The sequence below is a fragment of the Grus americana genome, chromosome Z, assembly GCF_028858705.1.
Source record: "Grus americana isolate bGruAme1 chromosome Z, bGruAme1.mat, whole genome shotgun sequence".
Taxonomy (NCBI): domain Eukaryota; kingdom Metazoa; phylum Chordata; class Aves; order Gruiformes; family Gruidae; genus Grus; species Grus americana.
In genome coordinates, this window is record NC_072891.1 from 22,500,942 (window position 1) to 22,525,054 (window position 24,113).

General features: G+C 38.6%; 1 protein-coding gene across 6 annotated transcripts in view; it reads right to left on the reverse strand.

Moving 5' to 3' along the window:
- Positions 1-1,644: 1,644 nt before the first annotated feature.
- The window catches only part of ELOVL7 (ELOVL fatty acid elongase 7), a 33,258-nt gene continuing 10,789 nt past the window's right edge, over positions 1,645-24,113 (reverse strand). For 5 of the 6 annotated variants that reach the window (XM_054810129.1, XM_054810123.1, XM_054810126.1 and 2 more), the window contains exons 2-8: positions 13,421-13,514; positions 10,938-11,128; positions 8,547-8,627; positions 8,072-8,128; positions 6,245-6,350; positions 3,262-3,398; positions 1,645-2,013 (exon numbers count right to left, since the gene is read on the reverse strand). In XM_054810129.1, coding sequence (XP_054666104.1) covers positions 1,810-2,013; positions 3,262-3,398; positions 6,245-6,350; positions 8,072-8,128; positions 8,547-8,627; positions 10,938-11,128; positions 13,421-13,484 — 840 coding nt within the window. In that variant the 5' untranslated portion in view covers positions 13,485-13,514 and the 3' untranslated portion in view covers positions 1,645-1,809. Of the gene's footprint in view, positions 2,014-3,261; positions 3,399-6,244; positions 6,351-8,071; positions 8,129-8,546; positions 8,628-10,937; positions 11,129-13,420; positions 13,515-22,659; positions 22,679-24,113 lie in introns of those variants that run through there. The other variant, XM_054810128.1, reaches the window with a different exon arrangement.

Below are 24,113 nucleotides of genomic sequence, written 5' to 3' on the forward strand. Positions count from 1 at the left end.
GCTAAAGCACCTCCCCGCATGCACTGCCAGGGAGCCGAAACTCAGCACTGAGGATTCTAGGATCAAGCATCTAAAATTCAGGGGTCACAATATACATCTCAAGCCATCCAAATCCTTTCTGGGATCTAATTTCAATCTGCCATGACAGCTGACAGCTACCGGGAGTAAATAGTGGAAATATAAATTTATTTGTTTTATAATGACGACTTGTATGTAATCTCATAAGAAATCATTTGCATCATCTGCATGTCCAAGATAAAGTTTAAATCCTTTTAGCATTAACAATGCACCATAAATGTCGTATTCCCATAAAAATATTCATGTAACAAGACTTACTTTCTTGGAATTGTATAACAGGGAGGCAATTAAAACCTGCCTCAAAGTTTTAGGTATTTAAAAATTGTACAGATCAGATCAAGCACAAAGCAAATATCTCAAGCTTCTTTTCTGTTAGTACTGAACATAATGGAAAACAGTACTTTTAACCTTTAACTCTTCATTTACAGGTCTGTTACATGCACCAACTCCTTAAACTCATACAGTACAAATGCATACAAAATTGCATACAAATAGCTAGGTGCTTCGATTGCTATACATGTGTGACCCTAACAGTCTGCCTAACCAGTATGTTGTTTTCCGTGGTTAATTCCACACAGACTGGAGTGATGCCCGGTCACCACTGCCTGCCCCACTCTCAGCAGCTCAGAGAATGGCACATGTCTTTTTGCCCAGTTCCAGACAATGTAACTGGTGCTATTAACGGAGAAACTTTAACCCTGAGTTGTTGAAAACAGACAATAATAATCATGAAAAAAACAATGTAAAATCTTTATAGGCATGTATTTCAATAGATAATGGAGATGGAAGAACATAGAGTACAGTACAATCATGCTAGGTGACATTTTGACTTCAATCAAAAAATATTTTTTTAAAACCTATCCAAGGACTAAGATTTTGGCTATTGAATGACAAGATTTACCCCCCCACCCCCCCCAACAGCCTAGGCTACCAAAATCAAAATATATCCATAGATACATTGGATAATAAGTACATTAGGCTACTTTGGTGAACAAATCAGTAAGATGTTTTGATCATTACGCTACGAGACAGCTTAGATAATCCTCAAATTAGGTTTCCAACATTTAGAATAATGTTCAAGTGAGCAGAACGTGAAATGAATTAAGTTCTTAGTGAAAGACCTTATATCCAAAAATTCATGATCTTAAAATGAAACGCCATACCTTGACAGATTAACATACATTCTTTTCTTTAAAGTAACATAGTTTGTAAACACGTGTAAGAATGTTTATGTATTAACTATATTAATAATAAGCTTTAGATTCTATAAACAGTACTTATTGAAGATTCATTCTTTTAATAAAATGCAGTTGACAGTCTTAGCAACTTGTAACATTTAAGGTGAAGTAATTTTTTCCCCTCAGTGTTCAAAGTACTCAGTACTCGTCATACACATTTCAATTTTCCCTATATCTTCATTTTCATGCATCTTCTAGATAGAGATCATTTATCCATTGATTTCTTATAGAATAGACACGAACAAGTTGTTGAAAAAATGCCTTTTCTTTTTTTTTTTTTAATCAGAGATTCATGGTGCTGCCCCCACCCCCCCACCCCCCCCAAAATTCTGAATCCCAAATAACTTACAGCAAAAATACAAATTCTGTTTTGGAAGAAAACATACAAAATATACACCATGTAGTGTGTCCACCTAAATATCTTGATTGTCAAGTAGTGCAAGTTTCCACTTCGACATATACCCTTCTTTTGTTTTAGAGACAAGAGTTTGTTTCACTGATCTTTGCTGATCCCATTTCTTGCCATCTTTGGTAGTCTTTGTCCCTTCGTGTAAGCATGGTACCAGAAGTGGAGAAACAAGACTAAAAATGTAGAGCCATATAGCCAAATAATAAACATGAAAATTGGATACTGGTATGGACAATCATCCATGATGTAGATTTGTCCTATATGGCCTGTAATCACAATGAACTGGACCTGGAGGAAAAACGTGAAGAAAAGAAATACTTTTTAAATAAATTACAAACTTACTACAGAAGTTCAAAGCGGCATGGGGAGGAGAGCTTTTTAAAACAACAGAGATGCATCTTTAAAGCCGCTCTCCCAAAACATTACTCTGCTGAAAACCACTTTCACATAGTAAAGCAAGAAAAGTCCTGGGACAAACTAAATTACAAGCAGCACTGAGAAACCCATACTAGGAGAGTGGGAGTCTGCCCTAGCCAGTTCAGAGAAGAAAGGTAGAGGCATACAATATTTGACCAGTGACAAATTGGAGGCTCCTTTAGAAAAATAAGCCAGAAAAAAAAAGGGGCAACCATTATAGCATTGGTGAACATTAATTCCCACCTTCCCTGCATACTAGCATGTGCCATGAAGGTCTGCAGGTCCCAAAAAACAATTTAATGGAGGATTTAAAAAACAATTTCCACATGAACTCCAAGTTAATAATCCACTGGTAGTGCCTCTGAGACAAAAAGACTTTACGTTATAAATATTCGAGCTAAATTGTTCAGAATTACACATGAACTATTCTACTAACACCAGACCTGGTGCAAGCAGACAGCCGTGGCTACTTCTCCCTGCTCCTTTCCCTCCTCCATCAGCATCCTTGCTCAGGTCAAACTAGCCAGAAGCTGAATTTTGAAAATTTAGCTATTAAAAAAGCTGGGCCTGAAAAAGCATCCAGAGCAGTAACCTTTTGAAAGTGATCTAAGGCTGATAAAACACTTAATGTAATTACTGCAAGAGTGTTTTTTAATGCTCTGATTTAGAGAGAGGTAAATTCTCTAAACATAACACTTTCTATGAAAGAATGGACATGAAATTCTAAAGAAATTCTAAAGAAAAACTCACTACCTTTCCTCACTACTAGTCCCATTGTGTATTCTGTACATTAATTATGTTTTCTTGTGGTAAACTTACATTTTAATCATTTTTGTGCAAGCTATGAGTTTTGTAAATATATTTACCAAGTACTGTATAACTGAAAGGCTCCTGTGTCTAAATCTGTGATTATAGTGAACACTGAAGTCAGTAGTTTTAAAGTATATAACTGAGGGGAGCTCACAACTTTTGTTTTACTCAATTAAAACATGAGTAAACCTTGTACCAACTGTAAGCTACACACATGAACATAACTAGAAGTACAAATGTATTGCATTAAGTCTGTCAGCCACAGTCAGATTTCTGAGAGGTGTGTATGTCAAACAGAAAATTACTCACAAGTTGTATGGTTGTCATGTATTTTTTCCACCACAAATATTTATGATAGGCTGGTCCCAAAGAACAGATTCCATAATAAGTGTACATGACAACATGGACAATACAGTTCAGCAAAGCATGAAATGTTCCTAAACCACCTGTAGAAAACCAAAACACAGTAGTATTATTGCATCAGGTTATTTAAAAAGCCACCTTGGGTCCTAGTAGTTTGTTTTGAGTCAGGGTAGAAAAAACACATACCACAAAACCTACAGACTCTAATTAACCCTCAACGTATTTAACCTGAATTGGGTTGTCATCAATTCTGAGGGATCATATCAGTTTCCTTTCTCAGAAAGGACTTATCTAAGCATTACCAAAACAGCAATAAAACCTAGCTGATCTAATTATCTGTAAAAGTTTTCCATGGAATTTTTTGTTCTTTGGGGTTTTTTTTGGTTTTGTTTTGTTTTTTCAAATTAAAACACATACATGGTGGAGATGCAGAGAATTTAGTAGAAACCGTGTTCCTCCTGTTTTACACCTCTTTTCTAGACATCATGACGAACTTTGCAAAGCTCTGGAGGATAAGTAATAATTCTCTCCCCAACACAGAATTCCAGATTCCCAGGGAAAGAATCACAGTTTCAGACAGTAAGTTTTTGGAATCAAGACCTAAGTGAGGGTCTCACAAATCCATAGTCCACCTCAAAAGCATGGTTACAGTGACAAGGAAATTTAAGGCCAAGTAGCCCCATTTGGGGCAAACTCATGACTGAAACGCTAAGATACGAATAACTTACAAAGCAAGTAAGGAAATACTTCCTTTTCCATTGGTTCAGCTGTGTAGTTAGATGTTCCTGCTCAAAGTAATTTCATTTTTATGAACACAAGAAATTATAGGTAAAAATGATTCAAGAAGTGGCAGACAGAAAGCATTTTTATAAGAAATATGAACATGAAAAACTAAGCATTGGGAAGAAAACAAGATGACATGAAAGCAGACATTTAGCAAGGGGGAAAAAAAACCCCAATTTTCATTAAGCATCATTCAAGTTAAAAGTAAAACTTATTTTGTGAGTTTAGTAGCTTACACTAATCTTCCAGCTTGATAGATCATAAGTACTTCAGCTGCGATTGCAAACTTACTTTGAAACTTAGATATTTGTATTTTTAAAAATAATTTGAGTGTTCTTACAGTTCAAACATACATACTTTTTTTGGCTTGCACAGTGAATATTCAAAAGAAAAAATAAATAGTTAAAGCAGAGAAAAAGAAAAAACAACCTAGTCAGCAGCACAAAAATATGCTCCAAAAAGCAACACCATACATAAGCACCATTTTACAATTCCCTGTTTATAATCAGCATCTCCATTCAAAGCCGTTGGTTGTTGTTTGGGGTTTTGGTTTTGTTTTTTACAAAACAGGTTGAAAACTTGATCAATGCCGCTATTTAGAAGGACAAACAGTGCTGAAACTGAATACAAGGTAATCAGCAGCAGGACTAAAATTCTTGGAAAAAAAATAAGTTATCAAACAGAACAATATTTGAAAAGATTAGTATAAAGATAAGCAATACAGTTGGAATAAACACAGCTCTCCATGAATATGGGGGACTATTATTAGCAGAGAACAAAATAGTTCTCGCACATTTTGCTGAAAGTATTTGTCAAATTATCACATGGGAAATTTGAATCTGATGCAAACTCAGAAGCTTGTAGCTGGTATACTGATCCGATGTCCAGATAAAAGGCAGAAAGTTAATCACCTATAAATGGAAAAACTTTTCAAGGTTGAAGAGGAGGGACTGTTAGTTGCTGGGGTTTGTTTTTGCAAATCTATAAACACACCAAACTGTATGCTGAGAAAACTATTCACAATTTCATCATTAACTTAAAATGCCAGCAACATTTGAGAGAGACATGATCAAGACACCAGCTTCCTAATAACAGAAACTCAACAAAAACAGCAGAAGTATATCCTTTTATACACTAGGAAAGTCTGCACACTGGACATGTTCAAAAGATGCCATCTACAAATTTTCTGGACTGCTTCCAGGTCTTATTTTTGTATTCATAAACCAGACACTAACAGATTTGATTTAATAAGCAATGGTTCTCATCAATTTGTCACCAATGTTCTGGGAGAAAAAAAACATACTAGGGAACATGAGTGAAGAAACGTACAATACATCCCTATTTCTCAGTAGAAACTCCTGAAAAAACCCCCCACACCCTCCTAGAGATGGACTACTAAATGACTGGGCATTTCTCCACTCTGTGCTTATCAGGCTATTCTCACAGCAAGCTATATTTATTAGTGGTGCACACTAATAACATAGCATACGAAGATGCATGCATAGACACACAAAGCAGGAAAGGAGAAGTGAAGGTAAGCTAGAAATGGACACAGACTTTCAATTAGTACAATTCAGTTTCTATAATAATTAAGGTCCAGAAAATATTTCTGTAGTTTTGTGAAAGCCAAAGTATTAGATGTAAATAAACCCCAATTATGCTACCTAAAGCTAGTAAAAATAACTGTAACGAAGCCTGAATAATTTCTTAAACAGGCAAAAAAGAAAAAGAGAACAGTCCTCGCCTCCAACTCAGTTCCTATATTTCAAGATGACAAGTGGCTTTGAAGTAGTTTCAACAGTCGTCTGCCTCATACATCTCCCCTAGCACTTCCGATTTTTCAGTCACATCTTTTTTTCACGTAACAATGCTCTTTGCTTACATACAGCTCTCTCCTCTGCACCTATCCCCCCTTCATGAGAAACCAACACTGCACAAAATGCTGTCAAATAGGGAAAATGAGTACTTCCCACCCATTATAAATAATTATGGTGATCTCACTTGTTCCATGAAATACTGCAGACATCTAAATTTAAAAGCATTGATGTTTGCAAGATTTTTAATTCTGTTTTTTAAATATTTTTGTCTAGTATAGTTAACTTTTACTACCCGAAGATATGTACAACTTAAACTCTCTCTCCACTACCTGCAGCAAATTTGACTCCAAACCACCAGGTCCATGGCATGATGGAATGATGAAAGACATGCAGGAATGTAACTTGGTTGTTTTTCTTACGCAGCACAAAAAATATCTGAAACAGATTTTTAATGAACAGAATGTTACAGGAGATAATCAAGCCCAACATACTTAGAGAAAACTGTATGCACCACTGCTGGTTGCTTACTACTATACATTTAAGAATTCTTCACAGCTGCAGTCTGGGGAGAAGAAGGGAAACTGAGGCTCTGGAGATGCAGAATATTTTTAAAAACAAAAATTAAACTAGTATGTAAAATCCGCCTGTGGAGTCTTAAAAGTCAGGGCAAGCTTTGAAAGCAAATGTCCATGGTTGAGACGTCATCTATGTGTGCAACTGACAGTGTAAGATGGACTTGCTTGGACTGAAAAGTATCTAGAAGCATCAGATTTTAAGTCCCCTGAACTACTAATGCAAGGCCATTTGAGAAAATTAACCAAAGGACTAGCAACACATAGAAACAGTAGAAAATATTAAGTTAGAGAAATAGCACTTTAGTATGAGCACTGACTTAGCTACCCTTGGAAAAAGGCAAAGTGGACAGAATGTAAGTATTCTTAATCAATATTAATGGGCCTCATTTTAAAAGACAGACATTGAGGGAAGTGTCAAGGGAAAACAGAGCAAGAAAACTGTGTAAGGAGAAGTCAGGTCATGCAAAGGGTAGTATCAGATAGCAAGCAAATGAACACCCTGGTGTGCCAGGGAAAACATTTGGAAACAGCTGACTTTAATACAGCTGAGAAATTACTTTTGCAATAAAACCAAAAAGCTGCTGAGAAACAAGTACCTGATTAGGTGGATTCAAACAAAACACATTTTAAAAAAATTTTTTTCAAGCCCCGGTCTAATTAAAAAGGAGCAGTCTAACCAATGGGTAGTAAAGGTAAACAGAGGGCTAAACTTGTCAGGCTGTTCCTGTTTTAGCATTCCTGGCCCTTCCATTACCGTTCCATTTGGCTCAGTCAGTAAGATCTTCCGGTGCTGAATCATGAGTGTTTGCAGATGAAAGTTAGATGGCTAACTTTGCTCACAGGGTGTAGGACATCCTAACCTCTCCTGAGTTAGCTCCTGAATCACTATTGTGCACCAAACAATAGGACAAATGAAAATTGCAGCTGATTCCAACACTCAGAAGGTGGTTTGAAAACAGCTAAACCAACCCCACCAGGTGTCAGTCTGGGGAAGAGAGGAAGGCAGATGTCTGCCGGTGGTGAGTGAGGTCTGCACGCTGCTTCAATGCATTGCTGCTCAGACTTTCTTTGAAACATGTTGGGAGTGCCAGCCTCGTATCAAACACATCTATTGTCCTGACCCCCAGTGCACACACAGGAATGCAGAGCAGGAAGGTATGGCAATGTATGCTGTATGCAGGGCTGCTGATGCAAATATTCCAAATGTGGAAGATAAATTCTGAAAATGACGTGGGAAAAAAATTCAGCGTGATCAACAATGGGTTTTTATCTGCAGTGTTGAGACAAGCATTGCCAGAGCACAACAGGTTAGTGTTAAACAGACAAGTTATCGGGGCTTCCTAAATTTTCAGAGGTGTGTTCCCTCATTAACATTTTTCCTGATAATCAAGGAATGACAGTGTAATGGGAAAATAAGATGAGAAGAGATAATAAGGGTAAATGTCTTGACAGTATTCCAGTGACTGAAGATTGGAGGGCTAAATAAAAAACAATTTATGTCCCCAGCCCCCAACACCACCAGTTTGTCTACTGTGAAAAGGGAAACATCACTACTTCTTTTATTAGGCTACAAATACTTACAGTGTCTAGTAATTCAATGAACTTGGAAAAGTAGTAAAGCCAACAAGTTCGTACCATCTGCAAGAGTAAAAACCAGAAATTGTCAAATCATAATAGTTGTAAATAAAACTAAGCAGCTGCAGGAAAAAATAAGTAACTATAAAAAGGAAAGTATAGGGATGAGTAAGTGGTGTCATAAGGTTGACAGAAATACTTAAATGTATGCTTTGTTTAGTTTTTCTTTAAGAAACACAAAATATTTTTTTAATCCTGAAGGAATTTTAATACCAAGAAGAACAAGCCAACATATACGTTGCCTCTTTCCTTCTCCCAAACAATCAACCCCTCCAGTTAACTCACATGCTCTACATTATGCAAGAGGGCATTTCCATTTAGTGCATTCCACTCTATAGCAGCTCATTTGGTTGTGCAAAAAGCATGTCTAAAAATAAAGTCAGTGTAGCATAACAATTCGGCTTCGTGTTTGGAAACTTACTCTTAGAGCTGTAGGTGACCTCGAGTAGTCAACGATATCACATCGGAACGAGTACCCTGTGGCCCAGCCTGACATAAGAAACTAGAGCAAAGAAAAGGGAAAAGGCAAAGATTTACTTCATGTCTTTTGAAAAATTCATTAATTTTGGATTACTTTTGCAATCACTAAAGCAGGAGGGGAAAACAATATTAAAAACATGTTGCATCAGCAGCCTTGTCAATCATCTACCTCCATGTAGGCTAGCTACCATAAAATCCTTTGCTGTTGCAGATTAATGAATTTCTAATTCTAGGACCACGCCTATAGACAAGAACTTTCTTCCTACATCCATTATTTCAGCATTAGTAGCCAAAAAGGAGAAACAGATGCATCTCAAAACCAATGTTAAAAAAGCAACTTACTCTGTAAACCAGACCACAAAAGCAAATAAAACATTTTGAAATTTTTTGAAAATTGGTATCACTGCCAACCATCTTAATACTGAAAACAAAACCAGCACAACAGAAAAATACGGCTTAATAGCATTAAAAACAAGGAATCAATATGCGCTATATTTTTAGTATCTTAGTTTCTAAAATTTTGCTTAAACTGCATGATTCAATTAGACTTTCACTGATACGAGCGATGAGAAGATAGAGTTTTACAATTGAGAGCACACAAATGACCAAAGGACTATATGTAGCAAATGTAATTTAATCTTTTCTCTTGGAATATATTAAGGCTCAGACAAGAGCACTTGGGTCACTCCCCTGCCAGCCGCTAGTACTACTGTATCTCGTGTCTGTTTATAGAGTGTTTCTCATCCATCGATCATTATCATCCACTCATGCATGATAGAAGGTTGAGCTCTCTTAACAGATGGAGAGTTTTAGTCTGTTTAACTTCCTAAAAGAATCAGTTGCTTAAATAAAACAAGATTTGAAACACCACCAAGACAGCACAATACTAAAGCACCCACCAAATGGCTCAGTTCCAAAGAGGGAAAGAATCAGCCTTTTGCTGAGCACGAGGCAATAGCAGAAATTCAGTCTGTTACGCTCTGTCCATGTGTTCTTTCATGGAATTGTAACATGGAAGTCTTGACAGCAGATTAACTAAATACCATGCCAGACACTAATAGAAGTTTAATATTTTAATTTTTTTTTTGTTTCCAAGGGTTATAACCAAAAATCAAACTTGGCATCAAACCACAAAAGGGAGTTTGGCAATTTTTCAAAACAAAGTCTAAATAGCAAATGTGTGCATCTTGCCCACCACTTTCCACACACCTGTCATGACACAAAGTCGCTGCTGCTGCACTGCCTTTACAGTGCTGTTAAAAGAAAAGTCAAGCAGCTTACTGTAATTCATGATGAAACTTATGCAAATTGGCTAACAGAAGGGTATCCTGCCAATTTGGCACAATAATCTGACAACTTTTCATTACCAGTTTGCCAAACCTGAAATAGTCAGATTTAACACAAAGAGGGTCAGTACTAGCATAGCGATGCTTCACCAAGCACGTATAAGGCTAGCATTCACACAAAAGTATTGTTAAGTAGCTACAATTTAAAAAACAACCAAGGGAAAGAAAAACACCAAACAACAAACCAAAATCCCCAAACCAAAAAACTAACAACAAAAACACCCAACCAACAAGAAACTCAACAGACTTTAGCTATCTTATGGTTTAAGGTTCTAAATTAAAGCTTCTACATAGTCTATACCATCTATAGTTAAGGATTTTTAGGTCATTCAACCCATAACACTATACAACTCATCAGGCTTTCCAGTCGTTAATGTTTGCTTGAGCTGTGAACTACAGCAAAATCCCAACATACCTTCTGAGAGAAAGAGCATTTGCTATTTTGGGATTAGGGGGGGAAAATCAATGCTAAAGATTTCCGTGGTTTGGGTTTTGGGTGGTTTTGGTTCTTTTTTAAAGGATGAAGATCCTCAAATTAGATTTTATTAACTTCTATCATTTAAGAGGCAGATCTAACTGAAGATTATTCCATAGTAAACATATTCTATACAGTGTTTGAAACATCAGTGTTGACTATCACATAGTAGGACAGAAAATATTACAACAGACTACAAAAAACATGTAGTCTGCTTTACCTGCTACAGCCCAGGGAAATTAAATAAGTTATGAGAATTTTTTATTTTGTAAATTATATATAATGACACGTAAAATATTTTACAATCTTTCTTTCTAGGTATGACTTACTACATTTTCTCAACTATCAGCTCAATTTGTTTAGCATACTGCTTAGAGGAATATAATTGCAATTGTCAAAAAGCTATTATTCTGATTGTTGTAGAGTGGTAATTATATTAATACATTTATTAAAAGTTAGTAGTTAGAGAAAAAAAATATATAAATGCATTACAAATAAAAGTAGTACTTACTTCGTAAGTCATATATAAAGAGAGGGCTACCACACTAAAATTATAAAATGCCATTATCTGCCTTAGTTCGAAAGGTTTTTTATTTTCCATGAGTTTGGGTCCTAAGGAAGTGACAAAATAAATGTAGGTTCCAATGATAAAGGTTGTTGGAAAAGGTGAAGACATGAGTGGCCAGCCTTCCAGTCTCGGATCTAGAGGAGGGAAAGGAAGGAGAAAAAAAAAAAAGAAATCAGATCTTTCCAGTATTTACTAAATCCTAAAACATCTGCAGAAAGGTACTTAATTCTTAATGGTTTAAGTTTTGCTGTCACTGATCATGTTTCAGAGTCCATTTGCCTCAAATGCATACGGACTGGATAACAAGATTTAGTACCTGCTTCTTTCTGCATCAAGTCTTCACGTGTAATGAATATGAGACACAGAACCAGGAGTGATGCGCTTTTCTGTCTAGAGCTCTCCTGCCTGCAAAGTCTGTGTTTTCAGATGTGAACAGGGCTCAGAGGGCAGCGTAGGAACGCAACGCACAAGCAGAGATCACTGAGGCTGCATTTCCCTGTGAGACTTCATTCTTCTGGAAAAGCATGAACCTTATTTCACAGTTCAAGTCACAGACAGGGAGCAACCCCACTTTTCAAGATCCTTGAGCTTTATAAGCAGTACAACGTTACGCATAGTAAGTACAGGGATTTTAAAGTTAGATGGCCTTCTGTCCCATCAGTTGGTATTCACAGCTTAGCACTTGAGGCTTGTGCCTGTTCAGTCCAGGGACATCACTACTTTCACAGCACCATAAAACACGCACTTTCATATTACAAGCCTCCAAACAGCAAAAGCATTGCAAGTTCCTCTCCAGTTACCCCAGGCAGAAGTCTTGCAGAGACCTCCTCCTACCCATGCCCCACTCCCTCTCCCTGCAGCTGCGGCTGGCAGGTGCTCCCTCGGAGCTTCACCATGATTCCACTGCACCCTTCTGTGGCTCATCACCGAGTCCCAGCTCACCAAAGACTTCCGCATTTCTCCATAAGCAGGAGAACTGAGATGAATTCATTTACTTTTTTAATCATTATTTTTATAATCTGACTTTTGGAAGATTTGTTCCTGGATGACCTCAAACTTAGCAATTGTCTCAGAAAACTGCTGCTTTCATGGTTTGCTGCTATATTTTGGGGGTGAAATTATACCACTTCAGTTTTTGTTAAGTGTTTAATTCATGTCCAGAAGTCTTAAGTCAGCGATTTGCAACCCACAGCATTCAAGCAACCTATCACCCATGGGACCCTCTGATGTTATTTACAGTTACTAGAAGTTTTAAAACAGATTGAGGAGGAAAGCGCATCATAATGCTGCTCACAGCCTGTGATGTGCCCAGTGCTGCAGCCCACAGACCAACAAGGATTGTGAACCAGAGCAGCAGGCACCTGTATGTGTTGCACAGCAAGAGGATCACCAGGTCTTCACAACTGACGGCTTTTTCTGCATCCAGCCCTGGCACCGGTACTACCAATACTTTCCCATCTCGCTCCTGAGGAAACCATGTCCCATCACTAACAGTATGCTATGAAATACCAAATACAAGGACTGGTAGGCAGGGAGACGAGGAACTCTAACTCTGAAGTCATGGACGCTGCAGCAGAAACGCTCCACCATCCAGCCCTATCCCAACCCACTTCACCCCACGAGTCATACTGATAAAAATCCCTTCTCACTTGCATGCTGTGGTTCTACAGAACAAGATAAGTGGTTTCTCAGCTATACTGGAAAAAGATAAATTAGTATTTTTATTGATCAAACCTTAACTGCTTCTCAAGTTTTCCCCAGGAGTCAGCCAAGCCCTGTCACCATGCGCCTACCACAGTGAGGAACACTCAGGTGGCACTGCAACAGATGGGTCTTAACCCCACACTTGAAATTTTCTCTGTTATTTTTGGTAAGTATGCAGAACTAGAGAAGAATGACATTAAAGCCAAGTGTGTTTAATATCCTCATACCAGCTGCAACAAGAGACTAACATTCCTTTTCAAAACAGAACCGTGACAGAATTAATTACTCTGAGGATTAATTTTAAGATACTGTAACTTTTCACTTTGCAAAAGCAAAATACAGTAACACCGTGCATCTAGCTCAATTAACTGATAAAACACCATTGTTTGGTAATGAAAAAGAGTTAAAGCTTTACATTCAGCAGGGAAAAACGTAAACTATATATTCAGGCAAGCCAGAAACTCTTACAGAAGAATCACTGCCTGCACTTGATTTAGTCTGAGGTTATAAGCCAGCTGCATTTTCTTTTTTTTCCTTTTTCAAAATGCAGAAAGTAGTCTGTTCATTACAGTTAAAAATGTCAATAAGTAACCTGGCAAGTCTTAGAAACTTTTACAGGAAGACAAAGCTACTTGAAATTGATAAACAGCACCCCTAAAATATCTACACATTGCTATTCAAAATTATTGAAAGTTAGTAAGTTTTAGATTTAAATGACTCACCGGCATCTTTAATCCATTCATCATACAGTAGTACAGCCTTTGATGTCAAATTGCTAAAGGCCATTTTCACTTGATTAAGATTTTATGATGCTGCCTGCAGGAAAACAAACCAAAACAGAAATATAGATTTTTGTAATTAATAAAAGAAAGGTCAGTAAAGTGTTTTGGAAAAGATTTTCAGGAAACAGAATGGAAAAAATATAGAGGGGCTAACAGAGCACCGCATGTGAAACACAGATCAGAGAGCGTTAGCTGACCACATCACATTATGCTTGGGCCTAATTTATAGCTGAGCTGTTATGCACAACAATATGATTTTGTAATCTCTACACACCAAACAAGGTGCTTCCATGCCATAAACCATTATCTCAAGAAACCATGCTGTCGTTAACCGTTACAGTTAAGGGGAAAACACAAATAAGGAGCAGCTGCTTAAAGCCATTTTTATTACCATTTCTACTTAAAGTCTACGTCACTGATATGTGAAGAAGTACAGCTTTGCAACATCTACTGTTGAAAACTAGAAGTATTTCTAAGGTAGGTGGCAAGGAGGAAAGGTGCCAATATGTCTGCATACTTCTTTTAAATACAATAATTAGCTATGTTATAATTAGCATGCAAATCACACTTTGATGAATCAACTGTTTCCACAGTAAGATCATGAAGTGTCGTAGTACCACTGGTAATACCATTAACTCACAAAAATCACCCAGCACATCTAGTTTGCATGCAACACCACCTACGTATGTAAGATTTTTCAAAAAACTATGCTTATGTGAATAGTGATTTTTGCTCCAAAATCAAGTACTCATCAGCCCTTTCCTTGCTTCCTTCCTGCTAGGAAATAGTCTTTTTAAATCCCAACACATTTGAAGGGTATCTCTCCTATTCCCATTCAGCGTCTCGCTTGGCTATATGATTTCTCTCCATACCCCTGTGCAATCTTCACACCGCATTGACCTGTGTTAGTCCAGGCTGCAGCACACCTTGATAACCAGCCCCCTTCCTCTGGCTGCCCTTCTGCATCTGCTCCAGGCTAAGCTAGCTGCAGGTTTGGAGAGACAGTTCTGCCCTCATGATGGTAATGCCTCTACCTTCTCATTTGTCCTTACCTTAACGCTCCTGAAAAACAATTTCACCCTTATCTCCACTTTTACAAGCACCTCCTGTTCACTGCTATTTCACAGGCGTTTTTAGGCACCTCAGAGTACACTACGCCCACCCTTCATCACAAGACGCAACACAGACAAGCCTATTTTCATTAGAGTTCATCTGACCTACCTCTTCCCAAGTCCCATTTTGCTACCTACTTGTTTTCCTGCTTGCACTTCTGTCCTGCGTGTCTGAACATTTGAAACTGCTGATTTCCTGTTCAGAAAATATTCCTTCTGCAAGTCTCTTTTAAAGTTCACATTTTCCAGAAATACCATCATCATTTCCCAATAAAATGTCACTGCCTTTATGCTGACCATTTTCACAGGCCCTATGTTCATATTATAATGTTTGATACAAAGGTCAATATTTATAAAGGTGCTGGCAAAATCAGAAGCAGCTGGGAAACATCATCTTCCTTTTCTAATGGAAACTTAAGTGGCCTTCTTCCTTTTGGCACTAGCAATCACACAAGAGAAAAGATTTTATGGTTAGATACAAATTAGAAATATCCCTGTGATCTTGCCCTATAAGCCAAACTATGGATGACATCAAACATACATAAACCCAACCCTGTCTTGAACAGCAGGTATTTCAAACTGCCTATGACAGCCAAGCAACTCAGCTCTAAGTTACTGGTGCTGGAGGGAAGTGCTAAAAATTTGTATTTTATAAAAAATTATTTTATTAAAATAGTTAGATTGATTACAGTAAGTATTCCTTAAAACTCAGGAATCTTCCCATTCCAATCTCACAAGAACAATCTGTCAAGAGACAAGGCATGGCAAACAGAACATACCTCGTTCAGCAATTATAACGATAATCTACCAAAGCCTACAGACACCTTGTGCACAGTGTGGCTCAATATCTGAATAAATGTATTCCCTGCATACAGATAATTACATTATATTTAATCAGTTCTTCAATGATAAAAATAGTTTACCCATTTCACTGCCCGTCAGTTTTCCTGCTCTCATCCTGATGAAGATGTTGCTGGAACTCAGACTGGTGAGCTCAACATTCTGACCAAAACCTCAGTTAAACAAGCAACCTACTGCTTCAAAACATGCTCTCTCTCAAAAATCCAGAAAATTCTGTGTGGAAGCTGGCTCAAAATGAATTGCCACTTATTATGGCCTTGGGGCTGTTGATTGACTTTTCCTCCCTTTCACAGCGCAAACCTCTTATCTGGACAACTGCAAGCTCACAAATAGACAATTCTTCACTTTTATCCACTTGACTTGTCGACATCATTTTAATTTTGTATTTGGAGTCAGAGAAACGTGCTGTCAGTGTTTACATGGCAACCCTTATGCCTGCTAGGCACTGGGACCAAAAGCAAGCTTTTTATCTGGAACCAGACTGTTTCCAATAGATTATTTCTGCTCATAGTAGAAAGGCAGCAGGTGAAAACAATGAATCCCCACACCTCCCAGCCCCTGCCGTACTGACGGAGAGGCATGTTTTGTCCCACCTCTCCTGACCCCAGGACTCGCAGCTCTTCTGCCTGTAAAACATTTCACAGGAGCTAAGACAGCAGAGGGTCTTTGCCTTCAAGACTGTTTTTTTCTGCTAATAACCAAACAAGCAAGATACGACTCCATAGCGGTTGCTAGACTTATTCTGAAAGTTTTTGCAATTTAGTGACTATCCTCGACAGAAGGATGTACCAGCCAGAGAGCCGCCACAGCCTCACAACACAGACATACTGACTGATCTATTACTGTGAACCTGAAGGTAAGCAAAGTACAATAAGGTAAAACTAATTATTTTATGACTAGGAGTAATGTCTGCAAGAAAGACAATGGTGTTTAGAACTTTTCTACAGTTAAAAGATTTATTTTAAAAAAATAAACTTTCACATATAACACTACTACTTTACTCTCAATGTGCTTTACAATTCTACTTATTTTCTTAACTTCAGGAGCTACCTAGTTTTCCTTTGTAAGTCCATTTCTATAAACAATTTTTTGCATTAATATTACATTTTCAGGATTTTTTGTTTGTTAGCCACCTACAGGTAGGGTCAATGGCAGCATGAAATGTATTTTGTCTTATCCTGTTACACTTATTTCACACACAAATTCATACATAGTGGAAAATAATAAGATCAAGGCTTGCTTTTTTTTATTTTAAAATAGAAGAGCAAAAAACCTCACATATCCTCACACAAGATACACAACTAGCTTGTGCTTCAGAAAAAAACCAAACCATTTTTTAAAGACTGCTTTTTTACAGTACAACCATGTTGTTAAGAAGTAACCTGATAATGCTTTGACCACAATACAGTCTTTCAAACTTCCATAAATCTATAGAACTTATCCTCTAACTGAGAGACTGGAAATATTTGGCCTGAAGGGACAGACTTGGGGAGCAGAGAAGGCCATTTGTTAAATACACAGGTTTAGTTCTTCATGCTGTAAACTCATCTGCACATTAAGTATTTGTATAGCCACAGTTCAGTGCGGAAAATATACAGTACTTACAGAACCAGCACATCAGTATTTTTATTTCGAATGTTGCACTTTCTGCTTGTAACAAAATCAAAAAATGCAACTACAATGCACTAACAGCAGGGAATTTTCTTTTTCGTGTCTAGATTGTAGTAAACTGTCAAAATAAGAGAACTCACATTTGAAGAGTCATTTTCAAAATTAGGTTTTTTTTAAATGACATACTGGAAGCAATTTACATAAACATAAAAAAAAAAAATCAGTCATATAAGTTCAGTTTACCCAGCTTGAAAAGTCCTAAAGAATATAGAGGCAGTCCACTCAAGCACACACATTCAGAGAACAAGCACTGAAATCCCCTCAAAAACATACGCAAGGTACTCAGCTCTTAGAAATAAATAAGCACTATTTTTCTATTTTTTTTCTTTTTTATTTAAAAACATCAGTGGAAGCAATATTGTGCACCTAGGTTCAAGCCAGCTGTATTAATATAATTTGTGAAGACATCTGTAAACAAATGTGTCTTCACCATTATAAAAATGGGGGGGGGGGGGGGGGGGTAGGTGAAGCAAAGGAGGCAAAGGGCTGTGTTAAAAGAGCAGAGTAATTTGCTGGCCTCTGGTCCCCGGCAGCTCAGCAGACAGCTGAAAGAGCCCGCTAACCGCAGGCTGGCACAACCAATCTCACGTTGGACCATTACCTTCACTGGAGAAGAAAGGGTAGATGATAAGATCGTTTACGCCAGCCAAAAATGCCACAAATACCACAGCAAGCCATATGAGAATGAGAAGTCGTAGGTAATAAGTTGTTGGAAATACTCAAGTTTGGTTAGCACATAAAACTATTAGCGATTCTCGTAATGGGAATTACTGGTATGCCTCAAACATTCCTTATTTTTAAATAAGAACAAGAAGTTTCTCACATTCCGTTGCTTAGCCCACATGAAAGATATTTGCCATTCTTGATGCTCATTTATTGCCCCCTACATAGTTTTTAAATATTAAAACAGATATCAAGATTTGCTTTTAAATAGTAATTTTACAAGTGTTTTATGTTGATGGCTACTGAACAAAACAAGCAAACAAAAAAACTTGACAGAAAACAAAGCAAAATAAAACAATCTTATGTAAGCTGTCACTCCAGAACACAAATTCTAAAACTCAGTGGGAACTTAAAACACTTAAAGTTAAGAATTTGCATTAGAGAGCAAAGCTAATTATTAGCAAGGCAGACATGTGACTTTCACAGGGACCTTCCAGCGAAAGACTGGAAAAATATGACAATACAGTACAAACTTCAGTGGGATAATTTCCAGCCAAAAGCAAAGGTTCTGGAGTATCATCCCCTGGCCTGGCAAGCAGGTAACGAGGGAGGACCCTGCACCCCCGCAGAGCCTGCTGGAAGATGGGGAGATCCCGCAGACAGCATTGATCCACGCAGCTCTGATTTCAAAATGATAGCTTAAGAAGTGACAGTAATACTGGCTTACATATTCAGGCACAATTATGAAACTTCCATGTTTCAGAATCACTTGGTATACTGTTGTCAAGTTGCTCTTGAAGTTCAGAAGGCAATTAAATCAAGATGTTTCACAGATGCTATCTTAAGCTTTACCTGGGAAATACCAGCTCTGCCCTTCCTATTTCCCAAGGCCGTGTGCTTACATAATTGCAGTTATTTTAACTACATTACTCCCTTATGCCTCATGGCAAACAAATACAAACTGCCTATTACATTAGATGGATTACTCACCGATGTTCTGCAACAAAGTTTTAAACTTTAGCCAGCCTGTTGTTATGGATTTCCCCGAGAGAAGTTTCCATCACCTTCCCCATCCTTTATGCCTTCTCTCAACCACCCAACCCATTTTTGGGAAAATTCATCTCACAGGCAGGTTGGCTACATCCTGCTTAGCATTAGGTGGCCTTTTCTTTTTTGGTAATACTGCTTGTAAACACTGTTCCTGTTGGATGACAGTTCTGCCCAAGCAAGTGACAGAAGGCAGGCAAGGCAACTCTGTGCAACAGAGCTACTTTGAGAAAATTCCAAGTTTTGAGAGATGTATTAGTTAGTTGTTACCTTGATTAAATTTCAAACTTTGTCTTTGAAACCAGCCCATTTTAAAACACAAATCCTAACTCCTTAGGGTGCATCAACAATCTCTGCACGTACATTTTAGAGTAGGCATTGGGGAGAGAATAGCAAATTTCAAAATAAATACAAATTCCTTTTAAAAAGAGTGGACATGCTAAAAACAGATGAAAGAGGTTTAGAAACTGTATTAGAACGCCTACTTATAAAATTCCCCATTGGCAGTATGCAATAAGAGATCTAATACTTACCCTGTGTAGTCACCCCTACCGAATTATTTACACAGTACCTCTTTATTTAACACTCTGCTTTTTAAACTAGCATCAAATCTGTCATTCACCTACATGAATAAAGTAGTTTGTAAGCAGCAGAACTAGTGAAAATATGCTTTGGTTCCATCACACTTCAGATTGGTTTGCTGCCAGACTAATGGATTTCCCATTCTGATGCTGCGTAAAATAAAGACCAATTTATGTTTCCTTCCACACCTGCCTATAAATTGTTAAAAGACCTGGTACTGCAGCCTTCACAGCAAGGCTGAACACTGGCAACAGGCACAGTAAAGCCCCTTCCTATGGGAACTATTTCAGGGGCATAGCCCCATTTCGTGCCCAGCTCCCAGCCAGAAACATGTGGGCATTCTCCCGGCCCACATACACTGATGGAGTCACCAGTGACAGCTGAATGGGGAGGCCCCAGTGTGCCGTCCCACAGCATCACTGCTGGCGGACAGCAGCTCACTGACCCAACTGAAAGCTTAGTCTTTTGAGAAAAAAGTTATTTTTCAGTCAACTCAGACCTGAAAGGCTGAACGGGCTTGTGCAAAGGAAACATTGAGACACACAAACTGGGATGCCACAGGCAGGGAGAAAGGTGGGAGTATCAGCCCTGTCATAGATCCTTTGAAGCTGATAGTGAAATCATGTAGGGAGGACACAGGATTATCATGTCACGTCCTGCACACTCTTAGGCAATCATGTACTAGATCCACACACTGCGCCTCAGCGAGTCATCACTCTCTCCCTCACAAGCCACAAGGGACACATGACAACACGAGAACCAAAGCCACAAAAAGTACTTTGTGCTACAGTAAGGCAGGAAGAGATCTGGCATTGGCAACATCTTAAATATCTTAAATGCATGACCTGGGGTGGCAGTGATGCACGTGAAAGTGATCCTAGGGACTAATATACCACATCACTTAGAAAGACACATCAAGTCCCAAGAGTCCCTGCAATCACAGCCTGGAAGGAAGTTTCTTTACCAATCTGAACCCAGGTACCAGTTTAATTCAAGTATGAGAAAGAGTCTAGGCAGGCCTCTCAAAAGATTCCCAGTTTTACTTGGGAAGTGAATACCACGGATGTCAGTGTATCTTTTCCAGTTTTCTCTCACCGTATCCCCAATGTTTCAGAGAAAAGCAAAAACACAAGAAGGGGGAAAAGCTCCTAGAATTTTTAGTTGTAATCAGTGCTCCCCTGCCTTCACCGAAAACTCTTTACTTGAATATTTGCTCAGTCAGCCATCCTGCAGCCAGCCAGTCTCACCCACCTGCTCCTCTGCTGCAGTGAGTGGCTCCTGCACCCATCCCGGGACAGAAGCTCTTCTCGCTGGTCCCCCAGTGCATGACTTGCTCTCGGCTCCTTCAAGTTTGATTCCAGCTCAGTCACCCAGCCCTGCCTACCTGGTGAGCCCTGTGGCACATATTTCATGACAACTTTCACCTACAAGTCAAAATAAGATTCACTTATCACATAAGTATAGTTATTAATGCAACCTCACTGCCATTAGATAATGATATATCATTACTTGTATCAAAGGCCTTTGACAAAGTATTGATTTAGTAATTGGGCCACATCTGACTCACGTTAATCTCTTCCTTACCCAAAGGACTTAACAGATTCTCCTTTTTCCTCCTTGCTTACTACGTAACTAGAAAACTTTCTGCTGCATTTCAATTTTTCTTTCAAGACCAGATCAACTAAGCTTTGGGTCACTTTTAACAGGCTTTCACAAAACAAGAACCAGGGGCTGGACAGCAGTAATACAATCGAGTATTTTCAGCCACGCTACACAATCATGCTAACTCATACACCCAGTGCTCCTCACTCATTCCTCTACAAGCCAGCATCTTCTGAGCTTTTACCCATTCTCGGTTTTTTCCTCTACAGTAGCGACACTTCTGATAAATATACGTCAGAATTATTTACAGCAGTGGTGTTTCTAAAGTGCATACCCATCATTAGTAACCAAGCAAACCAGAATATAAAACTCTGTACTGAACTAGAGGGGTAAGGAGTGGTATTTTCCTGCACTGCAAAGACAACACAGTCTGGGTTTTGTAACCTCCATAGGAAATACATTATTTTTAAGACACAATTTATAGATAAGCTCTAAAAAAAGTAAAGGGAGTGCAAGTGCTAACTAAATACTTTGAATGAAAGGGAGCAAAGATGTCTGATGACATCAAAAGTTTGCATTTTATAAGACTAAAAATGAAGGGCCTTTGTGGACACATCCACAAAATAGGACTAACAACATTTAATTTCTTCTCGTTGTGGTGATGAAGACTGCTTGCTGTGAGTACACACTGTAGTCATTTGAATGCTTTGGTAAGACTCTTCAGCTTTCTACCTGACACCTCTTTTAAGGTGAAGCATATGGAACGAGATAAGAACATCCTCACATCAGTTATCAGTACTTTCCCAATATACCCAACATAAGGCAGGCCAAACAGACTCAGCTAATGTTACCAAGATTTGTGATCAGTCTAAAACTCTCCATCCTCCTCTTCTGTGATACCATTACCTGAAGACTGTATCATTCTTGATCTTCCAGGCAGGATGGCTTAGAATTGACTCTGGTTTGAGGACTATTGCTTGTATCTACCTGCCTGATTAAAGTTGCTCATATAAAAATATAAGAAGGAACATGAGTGTGACCATGCCCTCCCTTCAGCGGCAAATTGAGTCACTGAGTTGGCTCCATCGTATAATCTATCCTCATTAACTGCGTATGAGAATCTCATACCTCCAATTAATTACAATAGTAGCAGTTTGCTACCGAAAACCCCAACACTTAACAGAGCAATGACGTAAATAGTCACAGTGGGAGGCACTCCATGGAAGCTAAACAAAAAGAGAAAAGCAGAGCTAGACTTCAGTTTCCAGAGAAGAATCCTTAACACAAATGGGAACAAGACTTGTTACACAAGTAAATCTTGCTAATCTAGCCAATACCAATGGCAAAAAGCAGGCAAGCCTGCTCATTTCCAAAGACTTCTTGTAACAAAGTAGTCAATGGCAATGCACTTGTAGCTATTCAGCACTAGAGAAAAAAAAATACAGAAAAATTAGACCATAAATTTGCACCTGTGGTAGACAAAGACAGAGAGATAGTGCTGTCTTTTGTACCATGAAAATACAGCAGAAAGGAGTTTCATAGGAAAGGGAGATTATAAATATATATTATTACCTTAAGAACACAATATTCACCTTAAGAAAGAAGTAGTGAGCAAGTAAAGGGAAAAATATTCATCCTTACCAAAGGAAGAAGTGTTTTTCTACAGTCATATTTTGTCTATAGCATACACTCAACTCAGCTAGTGTCACTGTAGTTGTTGTGGCAAAATGACATTGCAAAGTCAACGTCATTTTATGGAACTTTTATTGCATCAGCCATAATCTTACTGGGTTCAGAACATTAGTAAGTAGTAACACTGATAACGCTGGCGTGGAGTTGCAACACATTATTTTGTTCACTCTTTAATGCAGCAATTTACAAAAGCTGAACTGCTCCCACACCACTCTCTCATGCTGACATGGGCTAATTTCTTCACCATTGTTTCTCACCGCCTTGCACTTGCTCAACCTACCCACTCCCCGGGTCCTAGGCTGATATCCTAGGCAGCAAAATAATGCATTCTTTCTGCTCTGATTTTGCTTGCGTTGCATTAGGCAGGCATAAATTTTAAAGGCAGCTGACCTAGAACTGACACCATCCCTTCCCTCCCCTCCTTTTTTTAAGCTACCACGCAGCATAGCGGATATGCTGTTGAGCACTGTAAACACCAGCAAACTGCACCCTCCCTAGAAGTCTCTTTCAAAAGAAAGCTGGAGCCAGCCCAGCACCTTCTGCAACAATCCACACAGGGCAACCTGAACTTTGGGGAGGCGATGGCAGAGCTTTACCATTACAAAAGCCATTTTAAAGGAAATCTGTGCTAAGTGTTTTCAAACTAAAGTCTCGGAACACTCCCCCTCCTACCCAAGGAAGCGTGCTGGTCATACCATAAAAAAAGCTGCTGCTCGCAAGTTCAGTGTTGGTACATCAACTACTGTTGTGAATGTGCTTTTTGGAGTGCTCCGGGAAGATACTACACCGCCATATGCCTAACTCTTTCCAGTCTAGAGCTGGTAATTTGTACAGCTGCAGCTGGAGGTTTCAAATCACTGAGGGATATGCAATGAGATATAAAAGCCTTTGGGTTTTGGGGTTTTTTGTTGCTGTTTAAATCAACATTCTTCAGCATCACTACAAAACGTACTCATGAGTACTAGTGTCAGGCAACCCACAAAGGTACACTATACCATTGTTAGAGACTGAGGCCTCTCAGCCAGAACAAGTAAACAGAGCAGCAAGAACATGAATAGACTTCTAATTTCTCCTGACACTCTTGTTTTTTTCTCCTGCATCCCAGAGAAAATGTCCACTTAAAAAAAGAGAAACAATCGGTTTATGCTTGACTAGAGTTACTGCAGAAGTGAAATAGAGTTTGAGAAACGGAGGTGAGGTGGAAAAGCCAGATGTTTGCCAGTAAGTGCCTGTTGTACTCTGTACCCAAATGAAGAATCGGAGGGAGGGAGAACAGAGGGCAAAGAGATGTCTGAACGTTAGGGACAGCTGGAGGAAGTGACTCTGAAGACTCGTCCTGTAGTAGAGGACATTTGTCAAGATTGCATTGCGTTTATACTTTGAGTGCAGACATGAATGCATGG